The sequence below is a fragment of the Meles meles genome, chromosome 7 (genome assembly GCF_922984935.1).
Source record: "Meles meles chromosome 7, mMelMel3.1 paternal haplotype, whole genome shotgun sequence".
Classification (NCBI taxonomy): Eukaryota; Metazoa; Chordata; class Mammalia; order Carnivora; family Mustelidae; genus Meles; species Meles meles.
In genome coordinates, this window is record NC_060072.1 from 84,493,494 (window position 1) to 84,517,241 (window position 23,748).

Genomic DNA, 23,748 nt, shown 5'->3' on the forward strand with positions numbered 1-23,748 from the left:
CTCTTCACACATTAAGGATATCTTGGTCTGTATTTTATAGGAGGTGGTGTTTTGTTAATTGCTCTTTAATGCACTGCTATATAATCCCATCGTTGGCTTTCTAATTTCCTTTACTGTGTCTTACTTCCTCAGGCAGCCATCATGTCATTCTTCCTAAAATGCTGTTGCTTATGTATTGCCTTTCTTATTGCATTTCTCCACTTTGCTGTGTGGTATGAAGAAAGGCTCTAAACTGACTTTTTTTTTTTTTTTCAATCTTCAATACGGTCTATTGAATAATTAGCACCCAATATTTTCTTGGGAAAAGATGGTCACAAGAGTACATGCAAATCTGCTTCACACATGGATGAAAACAGAGTCAAAAGCAAATGATACAACTTCCGAGCTGGTGAATAAGAGCCACATGAAAAGATTTCTTCTGTTTCATCTGTGTGTGCCTGTAACAAGAGCTGAGGAAACTAATGATGTTGATTACAAGTGGCCACAAAGGATTTTTGAGGTTCTGGGCCTATCTAAGTGGTACTGGGTCTCCTAACCAAGAGACAAAGTGACTTAGCAAAAGTTATTTTTAGACAATTACCTGTAACATATAAAACAAGAACTCTATTTGCATATATTCAATAAAGCTCACTACCAGGCAAGAAAACCTACTTCCTACCCCCACCCCAAAAAAGAGAAAAAGAAGACTTATTCTCTGCATTTGAAAATCTAAACATTAATAATAACATGATCCTAATTAATTTTATCTCAGTAAGACAGAAATTGCAGAGGTGCAGGCTACAAAGACACAGCCCCAGAAAGACAGAATTAAGATACCTTTTGGCAAATGAATAGGCATGTCATAGCCTGAGAAAATATATTTGCCATCTCACAAAGGATGTGTGTCCAGAATATATAAAGAACTGACACATCCACAATAAAAAGATAAACAACCTCATTCTTAAAATGGGTGAAAGATTGGAACAGATTCTTCACAAAAGGAAACCTGGATGGCCATGAAACACATGGAAAATTTCCAACACTAGTCACCAGGGAAATGGAAATGAAAATCACAAGAAAGGAACCATTTCCCACCCACTGTAAAGGCTATGAAGTACAATGGCTGGTGTTGGCAAAGCTGTGAAACACCTGGAACCCAAATATATTCTTGGTGAAAATGAAAATGGTAGAAAGGCTTTGGAGAACTACTTGGAAGTTTCTTAGAAAGTCAAGCACACAACCTAGCACACAGGTCCTGTGAGTCCCACCGCCTCTTGGTTTCAACCTAATCCTCTGCACTCTCATGTTGCTTTCCTTCTTCCATGTCTTCCATGTCTTTATTTGACTACTTTTATATTTCTTCTATTCTTTTTCCATTCCAAGTGAATTCTCTCTAATTAACCATAAAGAGCCACATTTTCCCACATCCATTCTACAGGTAGGTATGGTCTACGGCCATACCACCCTGAACGCGCCCGATCTCGTCTACAGGTAGGTATGTGATGACCTAAATGAAAGTGATTGAGGATTAGCTGTGTATTTTGCCAAAAGAAGATGGCGACTATTTTTCTTCAACAGCTATAAAGGTTAGTTACATGTCCAGAGTACAATGAAAATGGAACATATTCCAGTAGACAAAAGACCATATGTCTTAAGTCTTCTTTTTTTTTTTTATTAGAGGTTTTATTTAGTTATTAGAGAGAGAGAGTGAGCAAAGGCAGACAGAGTTGCAGGCAGAGGCAGAGGGCGAAGCAGGCTCCCTGCCGAGCAAGGAGCCCGATGTGGGACTTGATCCCAGGACGTTGGGATCATGACCTGAGCTGAAGGCAGCCGCTTAACCAACTGATCCACCCAGGTGTCCCTGTCTTAAGTCTTCTTAAAGACTTAAAATGTTTTTCATATACAAATAATTTAAAGCCTTCAACAACAGAAAGAAAATCAAATCATGGTCATTTGAAAAGTTCATTTATTATACCAATATACACTTTCTGTAATAAAAAAAAAGCCTCCCAGTACATTGAACCATCTTATAAATGAAATAAGAAAATAAAATTTTCATCTGTTCATAAATGGGGTTAAATTATCCAGTACAATATAGCATATGTAAGTCTGCCCTGCAGCCTGTGTAAGCTCTAATCCTGAAAATGACCATGAGAAGAAAAATGGTGCTTCATTATTTGGCACTGTAGTATTGCTCTTGAATATCTGTGTAATTATGGAGGTTGATATTTTCAAGTTAGTCATATCAAAGGTGTAAAGCATTCAAAATATATATAGATTTTATACTTTCCCAATTTTTTGAATTAATCTTTGATATTTACATTTAAATACAATCAGATTAAAACTTTTTTTAACACTCAGAAGGGACCTTTTCCCACTTTCTATTTTGATATGCTCTTTACGTGAACATAAATGGAAACCAATCTTAAAGAATTCTATTTGGCAAGTATTCTCCAATAATAATGCCATAAAAGTTATGATAGTTTTTAGTAATGTTCAATTTCCATAACAAAGTGCACCATTTGACAGTATTAGGCCTCTAGAAAATGATACATAAAACAAATGTGTATTTTCTTAAGGCACATTCCAAAGCAACTATTGAAATATGATTTAATATCATACTGCTATGATACTTGTATTTCATACTTGGCTTTACTAAAATACAAAAATATACAATAAATGTTCTTGCTACTGACTTGGGGGGAAAAAAGGGTGGCAAACTCCAGAAATTCTGGGCAGTGAGTGCTAGTTCTTAAATCCATTTCATATAAGTGTGTTGCAGAAGTGAGCAAGAATAATAGTTTGCATTTCTCTGTAGTGTTAGCACTCCTATTTTTATGGAGAGCCATTTAACATTGTGTTAAATGACAAATGAATGTCAGCAGACTCCTGTGCAAGCCAAAATGAACTAAATCCTATGTTAGACATGCTCAGTTAAAAGAACAACCTCAGCACTGATAATTACTTGCAAACAAGGAACTTATTTTCTTGTGAATGATTGTGTTATTATTGTAAACATTGGCAAGCATTCCTGAACTATGTATAACTTAGGTTTCAAATTTAAAATCCCCAATAGACAGATACGTACAAATGGATTCTTGAGCCCATCAACTTAATTCCCTGCCCTCACCCTCAATAGTATAAACATTTTGACTGTGAAGAGAGAAAACTACACATGTAAAAAATAAAAATCAAATGTACCATACATTAAAATTCTGATGACTACAGAATAAGATTATATACATAAACATATAGCAATCACAGTTTCCTGCACTGACTGTTTATCAAATAAAAATGTATCAAACAATACTGGGTAATGTAGGTCCACATGAATCATGGTCTATCTAAAACTTCTGGATGACAATGGAAGACGAGAGGGAGAGCATTGTTCAATGACAAGCATGACAAGAGGATTAGGAATAGTATTAAAAAGCAAATGCTTCCAGATCAGGCAGTTTAGCAATAAGAATTATTTTTGTTGTTGCTCTATCATTTAAATAAAGCCCCTCTCTCTGTTTAATAAGATGTTTTAACGTTTTTTTATAAACGATAAAAAAATATCAAACGAAGAAGGCACTCGTTCAATGTCACAAACAGAATGGGCAAAACATTCCTTTACTGTTGACAATAAGGAGTTCTAGCCTGGTGTCTCATCATTCATGTATGTACCTTACAGGGACAGGTCCTAAGACATGCAGGCATATCTCGGACATTGCAGGTTTGGTTCCAGACCACCGCAAATATTACAAGAAAGCAAGTCAAATGGATTTTTTTTTTTTTTTGGTTTCCCAGTACCTACAAAAGTTATGTTTACGCTATAGTCTATGAAGTGTGCAAACCTATTCTGTCTAAAAAAAAGCACATACCTTAATTAAAATATTTTATTGCTAAAAAATGCTAACCATATCTGAGCTTTCAGCAAGTCTTAATCACTGATCACAGATCACCATCACAAACATAATAATGAAAAATTGAAATACTGTGAGAATTACCAAAATGTGACACAGAGACACACAGGGAGCGGATACCGTTGGGAAAATGATGCTCCGTGCAAGGACGCTGCAAACCAATTTGCAACAAAACAAAACAAAACAAAAAACCCCCAAAACAAACCACCCCCCAAAACCCTCAGTATCTGAACACAATAAAGTCAAGCAGAATAAAACAAGGTACGCCTGTGTTTAGTAAGATGTTTTAACATTTACCAAAAATCTATTGGATGAAGAAGTTACTAATTCAATGTCACGAAACAAAATGGGCAAGATATTCCTTACTGTTGAGAATAACGTGTTGTAGCCTGCTGTCTGATCATTCATGTACCTTACAGGGACAGTTCTAAGACCTGCCTTCTGCCTGTTACTCAGTAAACCCAGAGTATTGGGTGCTGGATTGCGGAAAGGCATTAAACAGTTAGATAGCTTTGCCTCCAGGGCATTTCTGTTTGATGTTCCAAGAATACAAGTATTTGGGAATTTGGGGGGAGGGGAGGGGAAGGATGTTATCTGAAGACCATTACCTGCAGCTACCCTTACTCTGCTTGCATAACAGCAAAAATACATCCTCTCACACTGCTCTAGGAGAACATGGGTAGCAACATGCACCACAGGTTTTAAACACATAAACAGCCATTCTTGACAAAAATGATGCTTTTTCTCTTCCTCAGGTGCCTGGTGATGTTACTCTAGACATCTTTGGAATCTTCCTGTTATTTCCTGTGAAGAACATTCCAATCAACAGAACTAAAATGTCTTTTGCAGCATAATTTGCAACTATTTCCAAAAGAAAAAGTATTTTTTTTCCTTGGGTTAGTGATGCTTGGAATTTGGGGGATTGTAAATCCAGTCGATTATAATGAGTGCCATGCTTCCAATCATGAAGATGATTCCAACCACAAGGAAAATTAAAGCCTGTCAATCAGAAAGAACTGGTTAGGACACCCAGAAACCACCTTTAGCACAGCTTGCTCTTAGTACATTGTTTATACCTACGGCAGCAATCAGATTGGCATATTGAATTGTCTCATCCTTATAGCTCAGTTGGCTGTGCCTAGTGGCTCAGTGAGTTTAGAACCTGAGCTGGGGCAAGAGGATGAGCTTTAACCCAAATCCTTAAAACAGAGAAATGGTTGACTTGGTACATCGAAATGATAGAATAGCCTGTAATCATTAAAAATCAAGTGACAGAAAAAGATTTAATGACATTGGGGGTGCTCATAAGACTTTAGGTGAAAAAGGGCATATCATAGTATATAGGATAGGATTAAATTTTATAAAACAAATAAGGGGGCGCCTGGGTGGCTCAGTGGATTAAGCCACTGCCTTCGGCTCAGGGCATGATCTCAGGGTCCTGGGATCGAGCCCCACATCGGGCTCTCTGCTCCGCAGGGAGCCTGCTTCCTCCTCTCTCTCTGCCTGCCTCTCTGCCTACTTATGATCTCTCTCTCTCACTGTCAAATAAATAAAATAAAATCTTTAAAAAAAATAATAAAACAAATAAGAACAAAACCCTAATCTATATTTCATATTCCTTAAAAAAAAGCAAAGTATGTGTGTGTGTGTGTGTGTGTGTGTGTGTGTGTGTGTACACACACATACACACTAGAAGAGGTCTTCTATATTACCACTCAGATCAATGTCTTCATTTTATATATAAGGAAGCAACAGTTAAAAAATTTTTTCACTAGAAAGGAGGTAGGAGACACTTTTACTCATTCTTACATCTGGTCAAACTCAGAATGGTCACAAATAGGACAAGTAATCTGCCAAGTTCACACTGCCCTAAAAGTCCAAGGAAGATGGACGAAAGAGGGTAGGAATTCAGGGGTGAGCTGATGAGAGGAGCTTTTGATGTCAAACTGTCCTGAAGTCCCTGAACAGTCCTGAGGGGTGAATGACTCTCAGGCAAAAATTCAGTATAACTCACTAAGGGGCATTGTTTTGAAGCCTTAAATGGAAGACTTCGTTAAATAGTCATTGATAATATTTAATTACTGGAGAAACAATTTTTTCTGGCATTATGTTTCTATAGCATCATTTTAGGAAGGAAATATGCTCTAGTTTAAAAAGATTGTATTTTATATCTTAAGAGGTTAACTGGAAAAGGAATGATTCTGTTCTGGATCTCTGTCCACGCCAAGGTACTATGGAGGGGGAAACAAAGCAACATCTTTTCTTTTGGCCTCACAAACCTAACAGATATGACTGAAATGTTTAAGTTATTTCCTAACACTGCCAGGGAGCCCATTTCCTTCCCACATATTTCCCGTAGATAGTGCTGCAGTCTTGGTGGTGGAAATGGGCATATATGTATGTCTGTGGGAAAACCCCATGAGTGTTCGACAGGTAGGAAGGACTCAACACAAGATACTTAATATGAAGGGAAGAGATCTGGAAGCATCTCAGTACCAGAAATCCAACCCCTGCCCCGTTCTCTCCACTGGAGTTGGCCCATCTGATTTTTGGTTCTCCTTCATCAGTTTTTTGGAATTGTGTATTTTCTGCTTTAAGTAGTCAAAGAGCAACGTAAATGCGGGGGAAATTGAAAGCCTTACTTACCCCAACCTTTTGCGGTGACCTAAGGGGTTCTTTCTTGACAAGTTTAAGATAAAACACTGCTGGAAGGATGAAGATCAGCATAGTGGCAGAAGAAGCCCCTGAGGACAGAGGCACAGGACCGGTCAATGTCTTACTCAACAAGGCAGAGACCCAAGGTCATGCACTTCAAAGAAATCAGATCTAACCCCACCCTAATCTTAGCATTAAAGGTACCATCAACTTGTCTTGGTTGCTTATTCAAAGATCTGTTTATCAAGAAAATTTTAAATATACCTCACGTCCCAGTTGTAGCCTAAGTGCACATAATATACAATTAACAATGAAAGGCTGCCTGTTAAAAATTCAAAGGAAATTGATAATGCCAACACATACTAAGAAAGCTGAGCTCATCACATACCCTTTCTATCCACTTCTAACTCTTCAAGGTGTTTACACCTAATTTTTAAAAAATCTTATATTTGTGTCTTTAAAATTTGAGTCATCCCTCAAATCAGGAGATGAAAACTAAATTAATAGGCTACCTAGTTAAGAGAATATGCTTTGTAAGGCCAGCTTCCTCTACCTCCAGAGACAGCCGGCCATGCTCAGCTGATGCTCCCAGAGCTGAGAAAGCATCCTGTAGGTAAAATCGATCTTCCTTACTGTCTGATGCAGCTTTAAGACCTAAATCCAAAGCCTGGATCTACTACAAGTCACAGGTATTCCCCAGTTTTGAAAGTTCACGTTATGCCCCTTTGGTTTTAGGGAAGACCTACATTAGTACCCATTTTTGCTAATGGAAAGAAACCTGAAGAGGATTTTTGGCTTTCTGAAAAAAAAGCAAAAAATGAAAATAGCATTCAGACTTGTTGTGCAGTGAGCATGAAGAGAGGCAGTGTACCCTGAGCAGCGAGAGTGGCGTCACCAGATTCCTTCCCTGGGAACTACCCTCCATCTCGACATTAAGCTGCCTTAGCTTTTGAACTATGTCTGAATATCTGTGTTTTCTCTCAATTTATTTTCTGCATTTGTTACCAATATGTCTCCTAAGGTATCAGAAAAGCCTAAGAAGGTGATTTTTTTTGGGGGGGGGGGGTCTGGGATGCTCAAAAAATTTTCCATATAAACAAATAGTAATTGCTTCTTTGCTTTACACCTTTTAGGCTTACAAAAGGTTTCCTAGGAATGCTCAACTTTTGGATGGGGGGGAGGGTGGAGAAGCTTTATATGACTTGACTTTTATGGGGCTCAGTTTCCTCATCTCTCAGCAAAGGCAGCTGGATTAGATGGCCTCTAAAGTTTTTTTCTCATTCTATGAATAACTTCGAGTCACCTGAGAGGGAGGGAAGCTGGAGCCTGGCTGGGCTAATAGGCATCCCATAAGCCTAAGATGGGACCAGGGACCCTTGACCTCCCATCCACCAGCTCCCTGTCTTGTCTGCCCTTTAAGGAGTTATCAACTTGAGTTGATGAAATAAAAGCTTTTCTCAAACTTACCTATGAATCCAAAGATGTATTTTATTGTTGGTACAAGGATGACCAAAACATTATTCAGTGCAAGAAGTATGGCTGCAATCAAGAAATGTCTTATCCAACTGAAGGGTCTTTTGGGAAACAAGAGTGTGGTCACTGATGTACGAATCTGCAACAAGAAAGTCCAAAGTTGATTTTCATCTGCAATTTCAAATATGTTCGTCCCTCTAAAGCATCTTCTGTGTTTTTTCTTTTTCTCCCTAAAATGATTTCGGTGCTGATTTATCTTTCAAAATTTCATTATTGTGGTAAAATATACATACTTACCATCTTACCCATTTTTAAGTGTACAGGTCAGTTATTAAGTCCCTTGATACTATTGTGCAACTTTGATGCTGACATTTGTTTGAGAGAGTGTTTTCCTTGTGCTCACTTCCTCAGCTTTCAGACTTTTTTCTTAAAAATCTCAGAAAGATGGGGCACCTGGGTGGCTCAGTTGGTTAAGCAGCTGCTTTCGTCTCAGACCATGATCTTGGAGTCCTGGGATCAAGTCCTACATCAGACACCCTGCTCAACAGGGAGTCTGCTTCTCCCTCTGACCTCTCCCCTCTCATGCTCTCTCTCTCTCAAATAAATAAATAAATCGTTAAAAAAAAAATCTCAGAAAGAGATAAAATAACAGGTAAGGCATAGAACTTAGGGACATGGTAAAACCTTTTCGATTTCTAAACACGTCTGTTAGACTGGATTAAGTATTAAGGATAGGCACTGAATTGATTTATATACTGCTCGTGAATAGAATTTTTACAAATCTTTTTAATTTGGCATTGTATTTAGCATTTTTGCCACAAAATGTTTTTAAAAATATGAGACTCTTTGTATTTGCTCCTCTCTCCTTTTCCCTTCTGCCTCCCCCCTTCCCAATTATAGATTATAAATGCAAAGCAAAGAATAGGGCCTAATAATTATAACATTCTTCAAAGTTTATAGTTTGGTGTCTTGCACACAGCAGGCACTCAATACACGTTGAATTAAATTGAACAGAACAAATCCCTTCCCTCCCTTCAGGAGCCTTGACAGACTTCAGCCCTATTTCGGTGGCTACAATAAGTAGGTGAAGGGTCAAGAGAGGCTCCACTTGCAGCAGCCTTTCAAGTTACTGTGCTGTAACCCCGGATAAAAAGATCCTTTTGGTTAGAGGGAATGCCCCGCATGTTTGTACAGCTTAACAAAGTAGAAAATACTCTTATGGCTGGAATCTTTTAGAGGACACTTTTTGACTTAGGGGAATTACTCTATTGGCTTTTCAATAAGTGAGCACGTCAGTGAAGCTAGGACTTCACATTTTTAGAAACGCTGGGGTTGATTTTTCACTTAAAATGTTACTTCTGAAGTCTCTTGCTGGTGGAGAGATGGGATCTCATTTGAGAGAGAAAATGTAAAATGCATTTAGAAACACATGCATGCACGACAAAAACTTCGAGCCGAATTGCTTGTAGTGTCTAATGGGACATTCCTTTCATACCACTGCACCAAAAATTAAAGCCATCTGTTTAGGTTTCAAAAGCAATTTCATTTCCAGAATGGCAGACCAGATAGTCTCTGGAAAAGGTTTAAGAGTGACTTTGTAAAGGATTTTAAAAATTGGATTAGTGAAAATTATTAAACTTGCTCTGAAAAGTAGGCTGAAGAAAGCAAATGGTTTGAGAACACTTTCCCCAGCTGCCCATAAATTCTACATTATGATCCACAATTCGTGCTTATTCAGTCTTGTCCAAACTGGTCTCATTAGGCTTAAAAATGAGCTTTCTAAGGTATATCCACATGGCTTCAGGACTTATTTGTCTGAGAATGCTGAACATACAGAATGAACAAGTAGCATGCAGGTTATTTTCAGGCAGAGGTCATCCATATGTGCTTTTTTGGTTTTTTGTTAAAATAATACTATTTACTCAAGAGGCTGAGTTAGAGGTAAACCTGCAGGTACAGGGTCCCTGAATGTAAATTCGGTTTCCTACTGTCTCCTGGCTCCCAGGAAGACTAGGGTGGGGCCTGATGATGTAAGGGTACAGAAGGATTTACAGGATGCATGGTCGCAACAAGGGTGAAAGCTGGCTTCTCACGGCAAAGAGAGAAGAAAATCCCCAACAGAACTGAAGGCGTTTGGAGCTGCCAGTGCCTTCCTAGGAAAGATAAGAGGGCACACTGGGAGGTCGCAGGTTGCGTCTGGTGGGGAGGGAAAAGTGGAGAGAGTCTGGTGGGGAGTGGAAAAGCATAGAAGGAAACCTGCTGGTCCTTCTATGTTAAAATGCAGCCTTGAGAGGTGAGCCTGGATCAATGCGTCCTCCACAGTCTGTTTACCTATGGTCAGGAGCCTCAGGAGCAAGGGGGGCTGGCCTGTTACCCACAGTGCAATGCCTGCTGTTCCACTTATCTAAGCGTCTTTTCTCTACTGACACAAACTGATAAGAACCTGGAAATGTGGGTCAGGTGCCAGGGTGGAGGGAGGAGGGAAGTCCCTAGCAACGGCCATGGCCTCTGGCCCAGAATGATTCTAGAAAGGTCCTTGGAAGCTCTAGGAAAAAAAAAAATCTGTTATTTCCAGGGAACATATTTGGAATAGGGAGTCTGTGAGGGGGTGCCATATTCCAGTCTGGGGACCCATTGAGAGGCACAGTAGAAAGTGGGAACCTTTATTAGGTCTGAACTCTCAAAAAAAAAAAAAATCAAGACTATTGTTTAGAAGTGAATCACAGTTTCACTTTTAAGACTGCTTGGGACAAGGGTGTTGGAAATATCTGTGGATCATGACTCTATTCCAGTTCACAGCAATATTCATCATATTTCTATGCCTATATCTAACAGGGGCTCTGAAGGCAGCAACCGTGAAAAGAAAGATTTTACTATCATAAAATAGAATAGAAGTAGCTAGAGAATCTGAGATACAATCTTTTTTTTTAAGGTGTGGCAAATGGAATGTGAGTCTGTGTTCCTGAAAAACTCATTAGGATTATCTGGTTTTCTGTTTTTCATTGTGATGTGCGAACTTGAGAGCATAATGGGAAGAATAAGCTGAAAATGATGTTCATAGTCTTTGTGAAGGAGGTGCAGTCCCATAACGGACAGCCGTGCCCATACCACCACCATCCCAACATTAGAAGCAGCAGAACGGTTGGGACACTAGTGAAAAAGCAATTCACTTCATTTATTCATTTGTTTGATAATCGTTTTTGCACTCAATACGTGTCTTTGATTAAGAAGGAAAAAACTGACCTACTTGGAGAAAACTAAGATAATAAATGGAATAATCTAAGGAAAATCCATCCAAACACCCAAGTACAAGAACGCACTTGTTGTCTCTTTTTGGGCTCCTAAGAAAAAGAGCTCACTTGTCATTTGTTGAAAGAAGTAAAACATAAAATTGTTCCTCAAATTGAGAGATTTTAATCCCAATAGACTAGGTTTTGTTTGTTTTTATGATTTGTATGTGGGTATATCAAAGCAAAGTAAAAAAATTTCTTATTGGTCAAGAGTTTCATAATTCAAAGAAACCCTCAGGAGAACACTGCCACACATGACTGCGCTTGACATGTTGAAAGTCGTGGCTGTAAATCATAAGGAACAAATACACCACCAACTTCTTGCACTTTAGGGGGAAAGTGTCTGAAAGTAGACTTGTGGGTTTAACTGGGACAAGGAGGCTTTCTTTCTTTCTTTCTTTCTTTCTTTCTTTCTTTTTTTTTTTTTGTCCTCCATGTTCACTTTTATGACCTCCATCATATCCATGGAGGCTTGGATCATTTAGCCCAGATCTCACCCAAATGAAGTTAATGGCAAATGTCAACAAGTGGAACAGCCTCTGCTTTTGCCAGAAAAGGCAGTTTATATGAAAAGGCAAGATTCCTTTGGAGACCATTTTTCTTGGCAACCACTGCTGAGCTCCTGAGCCAGTCACTGTGCACATCCCTAACCTCCAGGACTTTTAACCCAGGGGAGAAGGTGGGCATTTACACAGATGATCTCAATGTAACATTGGAAGGTCAAAGACAGAATTATGTGCAAAGCGTTTCATAAATGTTAATGTTGGGTTAAAATTCTTACTTAAGGATAACAGTTATTTTTTGGAAATTTGAGTCTCATAGTCCATTTTGATCCTAAGGGCCATCTCATGGGAGATGTTTCCCACCTACTGCTGTACCTGATGGTCAGACTTAGACCAGTGCCTTATCTGTCATGAGAGAAAGAACTTTTATGGAGAGATCTAGATTTCAAATGGTGAGGTGAAATGACCATCAGTATATGAAAGGCTAACTTCCGCTTCCCATTCTCTTGACCCCAGCCATCAGTGTCCTGCTGGGAGCACTGCAATGTCAACTGTGACTGACTAGCTTCATGACCAAGTCCATTAATCTCCTGAGACCACAACGTGAAAGTGCTATATTTAGGGCTTATATATAAAACAATACAGAAGCACATAACAGATTTCTTTTATACACTACTTTGATTCAATAATGATGGGAGTGCCTACTGTGTGCCAAAACTTAGTCAGTGATATCTTTACACATAAAAAGAAGGTCTTTCAACATTCTTTCCTCAGAGTCACTGTTTGCTTAGAAATTTTACCCTGTGGTATACTTTCTGTCTACAGCTGTCTTCTGCTTTGTTCTCTTGATGGAGCTGATTTTAGGCTAAAGCTGTATGCATGTCATTGGAAATACTTTCAGACACATGAGAAGCGAGATATTATTTAAGAGTAAAATATTAGCCCTCCTGGCAATAAGGATCCGATTTCATGCACTCATGAAAAAGGAATGTGTCAAAAAATATTTCAGCACACAGGCTGCATTTAAAGTGACCACAGTGTCATTAAAGGAGTAGTTCTCATATGCTGGGCCCTACATGGAACATTCTGTACAGGATGGCGCTGGTTACTAGGTCACTTATTTTTCCCCCTAAAATGAATGAGTAAACTCAGTGTTTATGAAAGGAGAAGAGTTGGCAGGAGAATGCAGACCCATGTTTATCCATAGGTGGTGGTTTTAACTCATGCAGCCCAAATCTCTTCAACCAGCCCTGCCCTGTGATCTCACAACAAGTGATGCCAAAGGCAAATGCCAAGAAGAGGTCATCCCAGCAGGAGTCTCTCAGAGGACGTGGATCAGTTTGGGGTGTTGTAGAAAAGATGTATGATGGGTAATATAATTATTTTTCAAGAAATTTAGTTCTAGCATGTAATTTACTTAAGAGGATTCCCTTTCTCATTGGTCTTCAAGGAATCAGATGAAAGAGACTTTTGAATGTTACTACAGCAGAACCCACTGGGGAAGGGGGAATTAAATACCATCAGAACTGGTGAAAATGCAATGAATTGAAAAGTAATGTGGTTTTGGCTTTCAAGTTTCAGAAGTTCTACAAACTCCTACTCATTTCTACTAACCCATAAGATAGAAACTCAGATCTGTTTTTTGAATTTGAACCTGACAATAAATTTTGCCCTCAACAAAGCTGGAAAAATAAATAAAGAAATACACTTGGTGATTCCCCCCCTAATATTTTATAAGTGTTTAACGTCTACATATTTGTTGTATTTACATATTAAATTGTCCATTTTAAATGGTTCCGAAGTGTTGTATAAAAATGACGTCTTCAGGCATTGCGATTGCAAACTCCCATCATAATGAAATCCACATCAAATCAGAACATATGTACTAATCTAGGAGGTTCAGCAGGATTCTTCCACCAAAGTTTCATGTACTTACTGGGAACAGGACAATAGGCACCGTTAGTGTCACCGCCACAAGGACTGCCAGGCGTACCATGAGGAGAGGGGTGTCGAATGTGTATACTTTGCTATAAGCGTGTAGTAATTCGTCTTCAACTTCTCCTACAAAGACGAAGAAGAGAATGGGTTCACTTGGTGCTGTCAAGTCAATACCAACAGTAACATTTTGCAAAGGGAACACAGTATAATGGGAAACCCAAAACCAAACCCAGGTACGGGAATCTAGACCTCTCTGTTTTAATCATATCTCTGAGCTTATTAGTTGTGTGACCTTTCTTCAATGAACAAGGGAACCCTGAAATTTATAAAGTTGCCGAAGCTAGAATCAAATTATGAAGGTGCCTCTCTAGCTCATTCGCTTCATAATAAGTCCATCTCTACCGTATAGAAACCTCGCAAAAGAGGCGACAAGCTGAGGTGCTCCATTGAACGGGATGAAAGAGCCAAGCCCCACCAGCCTGTCCCTCACATCCTGCCACCGCCTCCTCCACCTGCCCAGTGAGCTTTGATGCAGCTTTTCTGAACCTAGTATGGGAACCTTATGACAAAAGAACTCTAACTTCTTTTTTTTTTTTTTTTTCAAGTTTAACAGTTATGACTCTGTCAAGACACTGATCCACAGACTTCTGGGGATTTTTCAGGCTTTTGCTTGTCTTATGAAACTCATTAGAGTCAGTATAAGGAACATGCAAGGATGAATTAGCATGATTTTTACTGGGTCTCCTAATTAATATTGATTTAAGATTAAGATGTCACCCATCGAGAAAATGTATTCTTTCAGAATTCCAGACACAAATGACATGGAGGTGCTTATAGAATCAGATGTAGTTTGATTTTTTTTTTTTTTTTGTCTTTCCTCCCATCCAAAGCAGACAGAGGGGGGTAAAAATAGATTTGCTGGTATTAATCTGATTTTTTAAATTCACAATCCAACAAAGAGCTCATGTTCAATCCAAAGTGAGTTCTTGCTTAATAGTGAAATATTAGTCAAATGGAAAAAATAAAACCAAGTAAATGGTACCCCTTCCCCAGTCTTTTCCTCCACAATTTGTCTTGCAATCAATTTGATTTATTGAATCAGAAAAAAGAAAACTAAACTAAAAAGTTAAAGAGGTTTATGTAAAAGATAGGTTTATGTTGCTAACACTGATTCATGACAACAGGTCAATGTTAGAATCCCTGAAATATGTCTATAGGCCTTTTGTGTCCATTAAGATGCCATAGAGAAATTGTTTTTAGACATAAAGTGTCCATAGTTACTTTTCTTTGTTTTTGGTAGTACATTCCCAGATTGCAGGGAATTGTCCTATCTTCTTTTCTTGGGAAACCATTCACTATAACAGAAGAGAACGAGATGAGCCAGAAAACTTGCCAAAAGCTCCAAGTCCCCAGATTCCACTTGCCTGGTAAACAAAAAGCAGATTCCAACACCAGAACTTTGTTCTTTTCCTACCACTTGTTGGGTAGTTAGTTATTCTACCAAAAGAGTTTTCCAATATACAACTGGACTCACTGTCATTGTTTCTAGCTTGAGATGGCCTAGGGAGTCAAGCCAAAGAAATACAATCTATCCCTTAGGGAAAATAATTTAAATATGAAGGCTGGTTTTCAATAAAATATGTGTGAATTCACAAGTGGTTGTATCCTTTTAGCCAGGCTGGTTCAGGTCCCATTTTCTTAGGTCAAATGACAAGGCTCACATAGCCTGTTAAATGATTATGTGTACTAGAGATCATGCTGCTTAGAGGAGGTGATTAAAAGAATTATACCTACCCAGGTTAATGATCAGCCCAACTAGGATTTGCACAAAGAGAATGACTTTGACAGAGTGACCTACCATAGAAGGTTAGGTAACCAAAGAGGGCAGCAAGCAGGTACATGACAAGCATCCCCGTGATGGAAATATTTGACACTGTTTGCATCTTCCTCCGGGACCGACTGAAAAGGAAACACCAAGCTTTGTGGGTTTTGTTTTGTTTTGTTTTTTAACTTGTGAAAGTATCTCTTTTCATAAGTAAAACTTTTAAAAAATAGTGAAAGAATGTATGCTTGTGTTGCTTTTATAAAACCACATTTCTAGTGCAGGAAACCTAGCTTGTTTCGATTTGTCTTTGAGAGCTGAGGAGGATTTGTCTCCATTTTTCTTTTCCTTTCTTTTTTTTTCTTTCTTTCTTTCTTTCAGGTATTTATTTGGGAGACAGAGAAAGAGGAAACACGAGCAGAGGGAAGGGCAGAAGGAGAGGGAAGGAAAGAATCTCCAACTGACTCCCCGCCAAGGGTAGAGCCCGTCGCAGGGCTCCATCTCACGACCCTGATATCATGACCTTGAGGACCTTATAAAACACCTTTGAACATATGAGCACATTTTCAAAGCAAATTAGCATGCTAACAGGAGGGCTGCCTTACTCTTTAAGTTCGCTGTAGATGGGCAGGACCTCGGGGTGGCACACGAAAGCAAATGCTAGAATAGGAATCGCGTAGGCTGTCTGAAAAATAAAGATAACAATGCCGGTGTAGCCTTCCAACACAGAGGATGATCCCAAACCATCTCCCCTCGTAAAACAGAGATTCGGCTGTAATATTAGGCTCATCACTCACCCGGGAGTTGAATACAAAGTATTTGGGTTGGCACTTGTCATCACTGTGTGCTTCATACTCTACTCCACTGCCATGAAGAGAGCCCTTGGCCTGGTTCTCATCTAGCCCTGCAGGATTCTGGTGGGTGTAATCCATCATGAAGTTCACCCCACTACTCTCGGAGTTGTTAGGCAACATTACTACGTGCACTGGAAGTGTATTGTTGAATGTCAGGTTTCCAACACTGTGATCCAGAACAGGCAGAGGGCAGGGTATTTGGAATTTCTTGTAAATCACCTAGGCCCAGGCATTGGAAAAAAAAAAAAAATCAGACTTTTGAGGAAAATAATGAAACAAAAATCCATATATGTGGCTTATGGGGTAGAGGTGAGAGGTCTCTCCTGAGGATTCCTTTTAGACTAATGGACAGTGGAGACTCCCTCCAGCCTCTGCTCTAAGGAAAGAGTTGGAACAACGGTTGCTCCTGAGAGTCAACAGGACAGTATTTTGCATGAATCCATCCTAAGTGTCATTGACATTCTTCTGTGAGAAAGGTGATCATTGCCTTGCTACATTTCATCTCTTAGTTCTTCAAACTAATATAAAAATAGGTTACCAAAAATTCTCCTCTCCTTCTTTGCCTTCTTAGGGAAATGCTATATACAATGCTATATACAACTTGGTATCCATGATATTATATATATTAAAAAAAATCTCCCTTCTGGTGCAGAGTGGGGGCACTGGGGAGAAGGATTTCTTCTTTAATTCCACTGGGTTTGCCCTCTTTTCATGGGTGGAATGTGCAGCAGAAAATGGCAGGTTGATGTAGATGTGGATAATTCTATAGCCTACTCATTTCTCTTTAGGGACTCTTCACTTCTTCCTTCACCTTTCTAAATGGTCAGTTGTTATCACATTACTGCTTGAAGGATGCCTTTTGTCCAAATATACATCCTGTGTGCTTTGAACATACTACCAGCCATGGCCTTGGCATTCTAACTCGACTATTTTTAAACTCATGACTGTCCCTTTCCTCATTCCAAATTAGAATACAAGAAAATGGCTTGTGATGCAAGAAGCATTTCATGCTAGTGAAGTGCTTGAAAAAAATGAGGACACTAATTTAGGTACTAAGTGTCTCGTGCTCACTGACCTACAGGGATCATGTCAATAAATCACTTACCACACTGACAAAAAACACCATGCAGGTAAGAGAAAATCCACTGGTATAACCAAGGTAACCTAAAAGTTAGCAGAGAAATTCTGGAAGGTGAATATGGTATCTACAATTGGCTTACCTATTAGAATATGAAATGAAAATAAAAACTGAAAATGACTTTACCTAAATTTTTAAGAAGAGAAAGTGGAAGAATGATTCCAAGAGACACAAATATGACGAGGTAGTTGCCATTGAGGTACCATTCTCTGAAAGAGAAAGAGTGGCAAGGATATTAGGATGCGCCTGGGTGGCTCAGTTTGTTAAACGTGCAACACTTGACTCATGATCTCCACATTGTGAGATTGAACCCCGCTTCAGGCTCCATGCTGACCGTGAGCCTGCTTAAGATTCTCTCTCCCTCATCTCTCCCGCTCTCTCTAAGAAACAAAAAGAAAAAACAAAAGGAAGGAAGGAAGGAAGAATCAGGATCAGAATAGACCAAGTAGAATGACTCAACAGATGTTACAGAGAGAACATAAGACATAAGACATACCCAGTATTTTCTTCAAGTCCCATGAATGCTCTGATTACTTCAGGTAGTTCATATTTAATGATAAAGAGGTAGCTTGACATCGCTAAAATGGAAAATGTGACAGCTTAGTGGTGTACACAGCACTAAAGTCACGGGCAAGTTGTGAGAAGTCCCAGCATTTGGGACATTCAGTCTTCTGGTAAGATGAGCACCTAATCCCCCAGACAGAAAGAAAAGCCACCTAGTGTGTTTTGTACAGCTTCCAAGTTCTTTTCCAAAATAGATATTTGGCCCTCCGGCTCTTGCACACGGACCTTTGCTAACAGCATCAATGGTGATTCTGTTTTTATTCCAGCTCTGAGGTTTTCAGTGACATTGCTCTTTCAAAGTTTCCCCCTAATTAGCTGTAAGTCATCATGGCCTATTCGGAGTGCTTGTTTTAGTGTCCATCACTTGGGCAGGGGTCTGGCCACAAAAGACCTGGGCCAGAGGAAAGAGGAAAGTTCCCAAGGGGGTGCTAGTCTAGTCCTCTGTGACCTCCCTGAGGGGCACCCAACTCTTCAGAACACAGATCATCTCAACTGGAGGCTGACTGGACAGATAAAGGAATGTAAGAGACGATAGCTTCTCCCACCTTGGTCAACGGATTTGTTTTCTCTATATCCCAGTCCCCCTTTCCCTAATAAGAAATTAAAGAGTATGGCAAAAGTTCTTGAGCATCTACATAAGTGACAAGATATGTGATAAATGTGATGAATTATGTGTTATCAGGTACTCTTCTGAAAATCTGTCAGTATAATCTATAAACCCTCTCCCTGGAAAAATGCATATGTATACATATTCATAACATATAATGTTGCCTAAAGTTGTAGGGCTTGAGGCAACATCTCTTTCCCAAGTCCATCCATGCCATGAAGTATAATGCTAATTTGACACAGGGTCCAGGAAGTTAAAAATAAAATTCATTTTATTAATTTAAATTAAAAATAAGATTGACGAGTTTCGCATTGCAATGTTTAAGTGTATCCTACACCTTTCTGGTGAATTTTTGCTCACAGACATGTGAAAGCAGATATCTAAGTTGCAAATCATACTATTAATAGTTTCAAAGGATTTCTTTAACCTCCAACAAAAGTAATAATGGTGATAATGATTCCCTACATTGATCAGTCCTGCAGATTACTCCATTTGAGCAGCTGAAAAGCCATGTAAGACAACAAGGTGTAGGCTATTTTCATTCCACAGGTGAGGATATAAAGGTTTGAAAGCTTTCTTGACATGTCCAAGATCTCACAGATTGAGAACAGACCACAAGCAAAATATAAGATCCCTGACTTCAGGCCAGTGTTTCTTCTCTATTGTGAAATGAAGTGATTTTTACAATACCTGATGTGTCTTCTGTAAATATTATTTGGTTAATCTTTACAAAGACCTTGGCTAACGCTAAATCTTACAGAGCGCAAACAGAGGAGATATTTCTGATTAACTGGCTCAGTGAGGTATCCTTCAATTTTAGAGCTGTTAATTGCTGACTTTCAGTGATGTCACCACTGTTAATGTGTTTGGTCTTTGAAAATTTAGAATGATCCAGACCTGTCTGGGTAATGTCAACATTATTCTGCTAATGTTGAAACATCTGTGGTAAATGTTAATTTTTCAGGGGATTGAGAAAATTAAACATTCTAAATGTGGAGTTGCTAAATACAGAAATACAAGTGATTTCCCTTAGGCTAATATAACTACTAATCACATAGAATAACCAAAGTGAGAGCATTTTCAGGAATGGTAGATGAAATTTTGTTTTATTCCCTTAAAGCCACACTTCCTTGATGGGTGTGCATCTCGACTGAGAGACCATTTTATCGTTTACGCCAGTATTTAGAAGCATAATGGTAGCTACACTGTGAGCAAAAGACAGTGTTGTTGCCCCTTAGCTCATTGGGTTTAGGGCTAAATATGTGTTTGCCCAGTTATTTCAGTTATCCAAGCAAGTAAATTAGATCAACTATGAGGTGATCTTATGAAATGCCTGACATTTTAAGTCTTGAAAAGTCTGAAAATTTGAACCAAATGTAAAGCAATCTATTCAGTTGGGGATGGCTTGTGGCCCCAAATGAGTAAAATGTAGGAAACAATCCAGGGAATTACTGCCAAAATAGTCTCAATATATACAGATATGAAAAGAAATAAATACAAATCGTTAAGAAATGCCTGGATTTTATTTAGCTGCTTACCAACCATACATTAGTAGGAGCAGGTTTAGTTGGATAAAACTTATTAAGAGAATTGCCTTATTCCAGAAATCCTAGATAACTCCAATGATTTTATTTAAGAAGGGTCACCTCCTTGCAAGACCTCTGTGCAAATTTATTTATTGCAGCAATTATTTGTCATAGTGAAAAATTGGAAACAATCCAACATCAATAAGGGATTCAGTAAGCCCATTATGATACATTTGCACAATGGAAAATTCAAAAGCCTTTTAAAAGAATAACATGCAAATACATTCAAGGCATATTGTCAAGTAAAGAAAGGAAGCTTCAAATCAGTATTATAAGATGATCTAATTTTATCAGTAACAATATATTTATTAAATTTTGCGTAGAGGAAAACCTTGGAGTAGTTATTTCTAAGAGTGATTTATATAAACATTTCTTTATAATTAATATATTTATGTAATGTTTTAGTTTTTCACAATTAGCATATATTTGTCTTATAATCATAAAAATGCCCATTTAAAAAATAATCAGGAAGGCTCCAGAGACATTGAATCCGAGAACGAGGGAGGAAAGGATGTACTGAACCCTTATTATGGGCCATATGTTATCTGGTTTCACCCTCACAATGACCTTGTGAGATGAAATATTACTCTCATTTTCACAGATGGAAAAATCAGACAAGTAAAGTCACAGACAGTGACAGAAACAGACTCAAATTTAGGTGCACCGAACTCCCAAAGTCTATTCTCTACTCAAGTGCTTTAAAATATTTGAAAAAATCAGTGTCATGTCTGATACATACAAACAGGGCCAAGGGAACCCGGAGGGACTAGTATGTACTAGTCTAGAGAAGCAATGGGTTATGGGAGCAAACAGAAAGAACATGTGTGTGGGGGGGGTATTTGGGCTGGGGGACTCCAAGAGTAGGGGAACTGAATATGCTTGTTATGGTACGACAGGACATATAGAAGATAGCTAGCTAGCTAGGTAGGTGTGGGGGTGGTAGGAAATGTATCCGAAAGGTAGGCAGAAGAAAGATGAAGACCCTTATGTGATGGGCTAAGGAGTTTAAGTTTTATCCTGAAAATAACAAGGTCATGCTGAAGAATTTTATGCATGTGAAAAGCAAGATTAGATTTGCATCTGAGAAAGTGAACTTAGAAGATAAATCGGAGATAGGAGCAGGAGAAACTCAAGGTAGGAAGCCCAGTTAGAAGGTTACTGCAAGTCTGAGCAGAAACAGTGACCACCTGAACTGTGATGGAGAGCTGGAAGGAGAGAACATCTCAAGGCAGGTAAAAAACCACAATGGACAGGAGCTGGTATTTGATTGGATGTTCAGGTTTAAGGAGGGAGGGAGAGGTTATAGGATGACACCTATGATGTTTGGCTCAAGAAACTGGATGCTGCTGGTATTGTTCATTGAGGAAAGAAAGAAGAAAAGAATAAAATGGCAGGTATGGGGACTGGAGAGGAAGTGAGGAAATAAGCAGCACTGTGTGATGCTAGATTCCAGGTCATCTAAGAGGACGTAGGTAGTAGGACATAGGAATCAAGGGTCTGGATGCCTTCCGAGGGTCAAAGACTCCATAGGGCTAGTGAAGCTGATGGGCAAACATATGACCTGGAACACTATTAAAAATACATATTCCTAGGTTCTACTCTGGTATTATAAGAATTTGTAGAACCAAGGAACTTGTGGTTTTAATATAATGCTCCTGATGTCTACCTAGCCAGATTTTTCCTTTCGCACAACTTCTCGGGACACACTCCAGTAGGCTGGCTCTGTGCAGACTGCCTCAAGGACCCCTCATATTTGGCTGTGCCTCTCAGATACTTAATTGTAAGGTTTATGAAATAGACTCAGTAATATGTATGAAACATCAACTGTTCTGGCAATGACAGAAATAAGCACTAACGCTTTAATCTTGTATATTTAAATGAAAGCCATAATAGCCTTTGAAATCAAGAAAGCTTTTACTTTCTATTTTACTTCTAGAATTCATTTAGTGGGATCCTATATAATATTTCCTTAGATATTGTTATTTTTAATTAAAGAAGGACAGCACATCTACTTAAGAATCCTTATTTTTAAAATTTCTGAATATAAAAAGTTGTTTTTCTGTATTTAAAGTGCTTGTTCATTGACATAAGAGTTTTCTGGTTTATTGAACATTCTTTAGAAAGTTAAGTAGTAGTAACATTATATGCCCTTACCTCCAAGGTTCTGCATTGTAATGGAAACAAAAGCTCCAATTTTCCCCGGCCATCCAAATGCCTTTTCCCCTAGTTTTTCGTAAATTAAAGACCCTATAATATAAAGTAAAAGAAACAAAAAAACAACCTTTTAAAAGTATTGTTTTAATGACTAAACTATTTCTATAATTGTACACTGGAGTCTCAAAGGTGTACATAAACACCACATAGAAATTATAAACCCCAAAGATGCAATCTTAGAAGCCAATACAAAACATGTTAAATGTTCTGCACACGAGAAGCAATGGCTTCATTCATCTTAGCTCTGTGCAGCGAGTCAGAACTGTTATTTCTGTCATACATCAAGACTCCTTTTTCCTATTTGGCTTGAACCTCAGCCAGTTGCCTTTCACTTCTCTTAGCTGCCCCAAATTACTAAAAACATTGAGAAGCCATGTCATTGGGGTCAGAAGAAAATGAAATGTGAAATTGACTAAAATCCTCCTATAGTTAGAGAGCAATAGACTGAATTAGCCTTCAACAAGGTTCAAAGTAGAACATCTTGGACTTGAGGAGTAGCATACCTCCTTCCTTGGCGGTCTTTAATAAAAGGTGAACTGAGTAGAGTGATAATATTGCTACAGCAAGCAGCATGATTCTGGGAAGGGAACAGAGAGTAGACAGTAAATTTCTATAATAAGACACACTCAATGTTAGATAATATCATAAATTATCACACTGGTCCTTTCAGCCATTAACTTTCCAAAAGTATGTGGATTTTGGGGAAGCTGAGAAATTCTTTGGAAGTTGCTCTATTTTATGTGCTAAAACATACCACCGGAAGTTCCTCGCATTTCTTCTTCTTTTTTTTTTTATTGTTACCCACTAGTAGAATCTGGTTCATAACTCAGATGCTAAATGTATAGGAGAATTAGCAAATACTCTATCTACATGTTCAGCTTATGAATATATGTCCATCATATTTGTGTGCTATTCTCAGCAACATTTATAATTGAAGGGTTATTTGACAAGCTGGCTAACCCTTAATGTAAAATCTAGAAATACAGAAGCCAGAGCATGCAGAGTCTAACCTGTATTACTACTGATCCTGCACATGAGACCATAAGATACTGTGTGAGCCAGAGGGTCAGGCAGTTGCCTGTATAACAGAGCAAACAGAGAAAGGGAAGGATAGGGCTCAGAAAAATGTATTTTTGTGTTGTGGTCAGAAAGAATCATTTCTGGGTCAGGACCCTCTACATGTCCACAGGCATGTATGAATTACTTATGCATATAGT

General features: G+C 38.6%; 1 protein-coding gene across 2 annotated transcripts in view; it reads right to left on the bottom strand.

The window, feature by feature from the left end:
• Window positions 1-4,075: 4,075 nt before the first annotated feature.
• SLC38A4 (solute carrier family 38 member 4) overlaps window positions 4,076-23,748 on the bottom strand; it is a 56,176-nt gene continuing 36,503 nt past the window's right edge. For both annotated transcript variants that reach the window (XM_046012190.1, XM_046012189.1), the window contains exons 5-16: window positions 23,035-23,108; window positions 22,472-22,564; window positions 18,057-18,138; window positions 17,687-17,769; window positions 17,528-17,586; window positions 16,366-16,641; window positions 16,174-16,253; window positions 15,605-15,705; window positions 13,745-13,869; window positions 8,010-8,154; window positions 6,534-6,631; window positions 4,076-4,886 (exon numbers count right to left, since the gene is read on the bottom strand). In XM_046012190.1, the coding sequence (XP_045868146.1) occupies window positions 4,785-4,886; window positions 6,534-6,631; window positions 8,010-8,154; window positions 13,745-13,869; window positions 15,605-15,705; window positions 16,174-16,253; window positions 16,366-16,641; window positions 17,528-17,586; window positions 17,687-17,769; window positions 18,057-18,138; window positions 22,472-22,564; window positions 23,035-23,108 (1,318 nt within the window). In that variant the 3' untranslated portion in view covers window positions 4,076-4,784. The remainder of the gene's footprint in view (window positions 4,887-6,533; window positions 6,632-8,009; window positions 8,155-13,744; window positions 13,870-15,604; window positions 15,706-16,173; window positions 16,254-16,365; window positions 16,642-17,527; window positions 17,587-17,686; window positions 17,770-18,056; window positions 18,139-22,471; window positions 22,565-23,034; window positions 23,109-23,748) is intronic.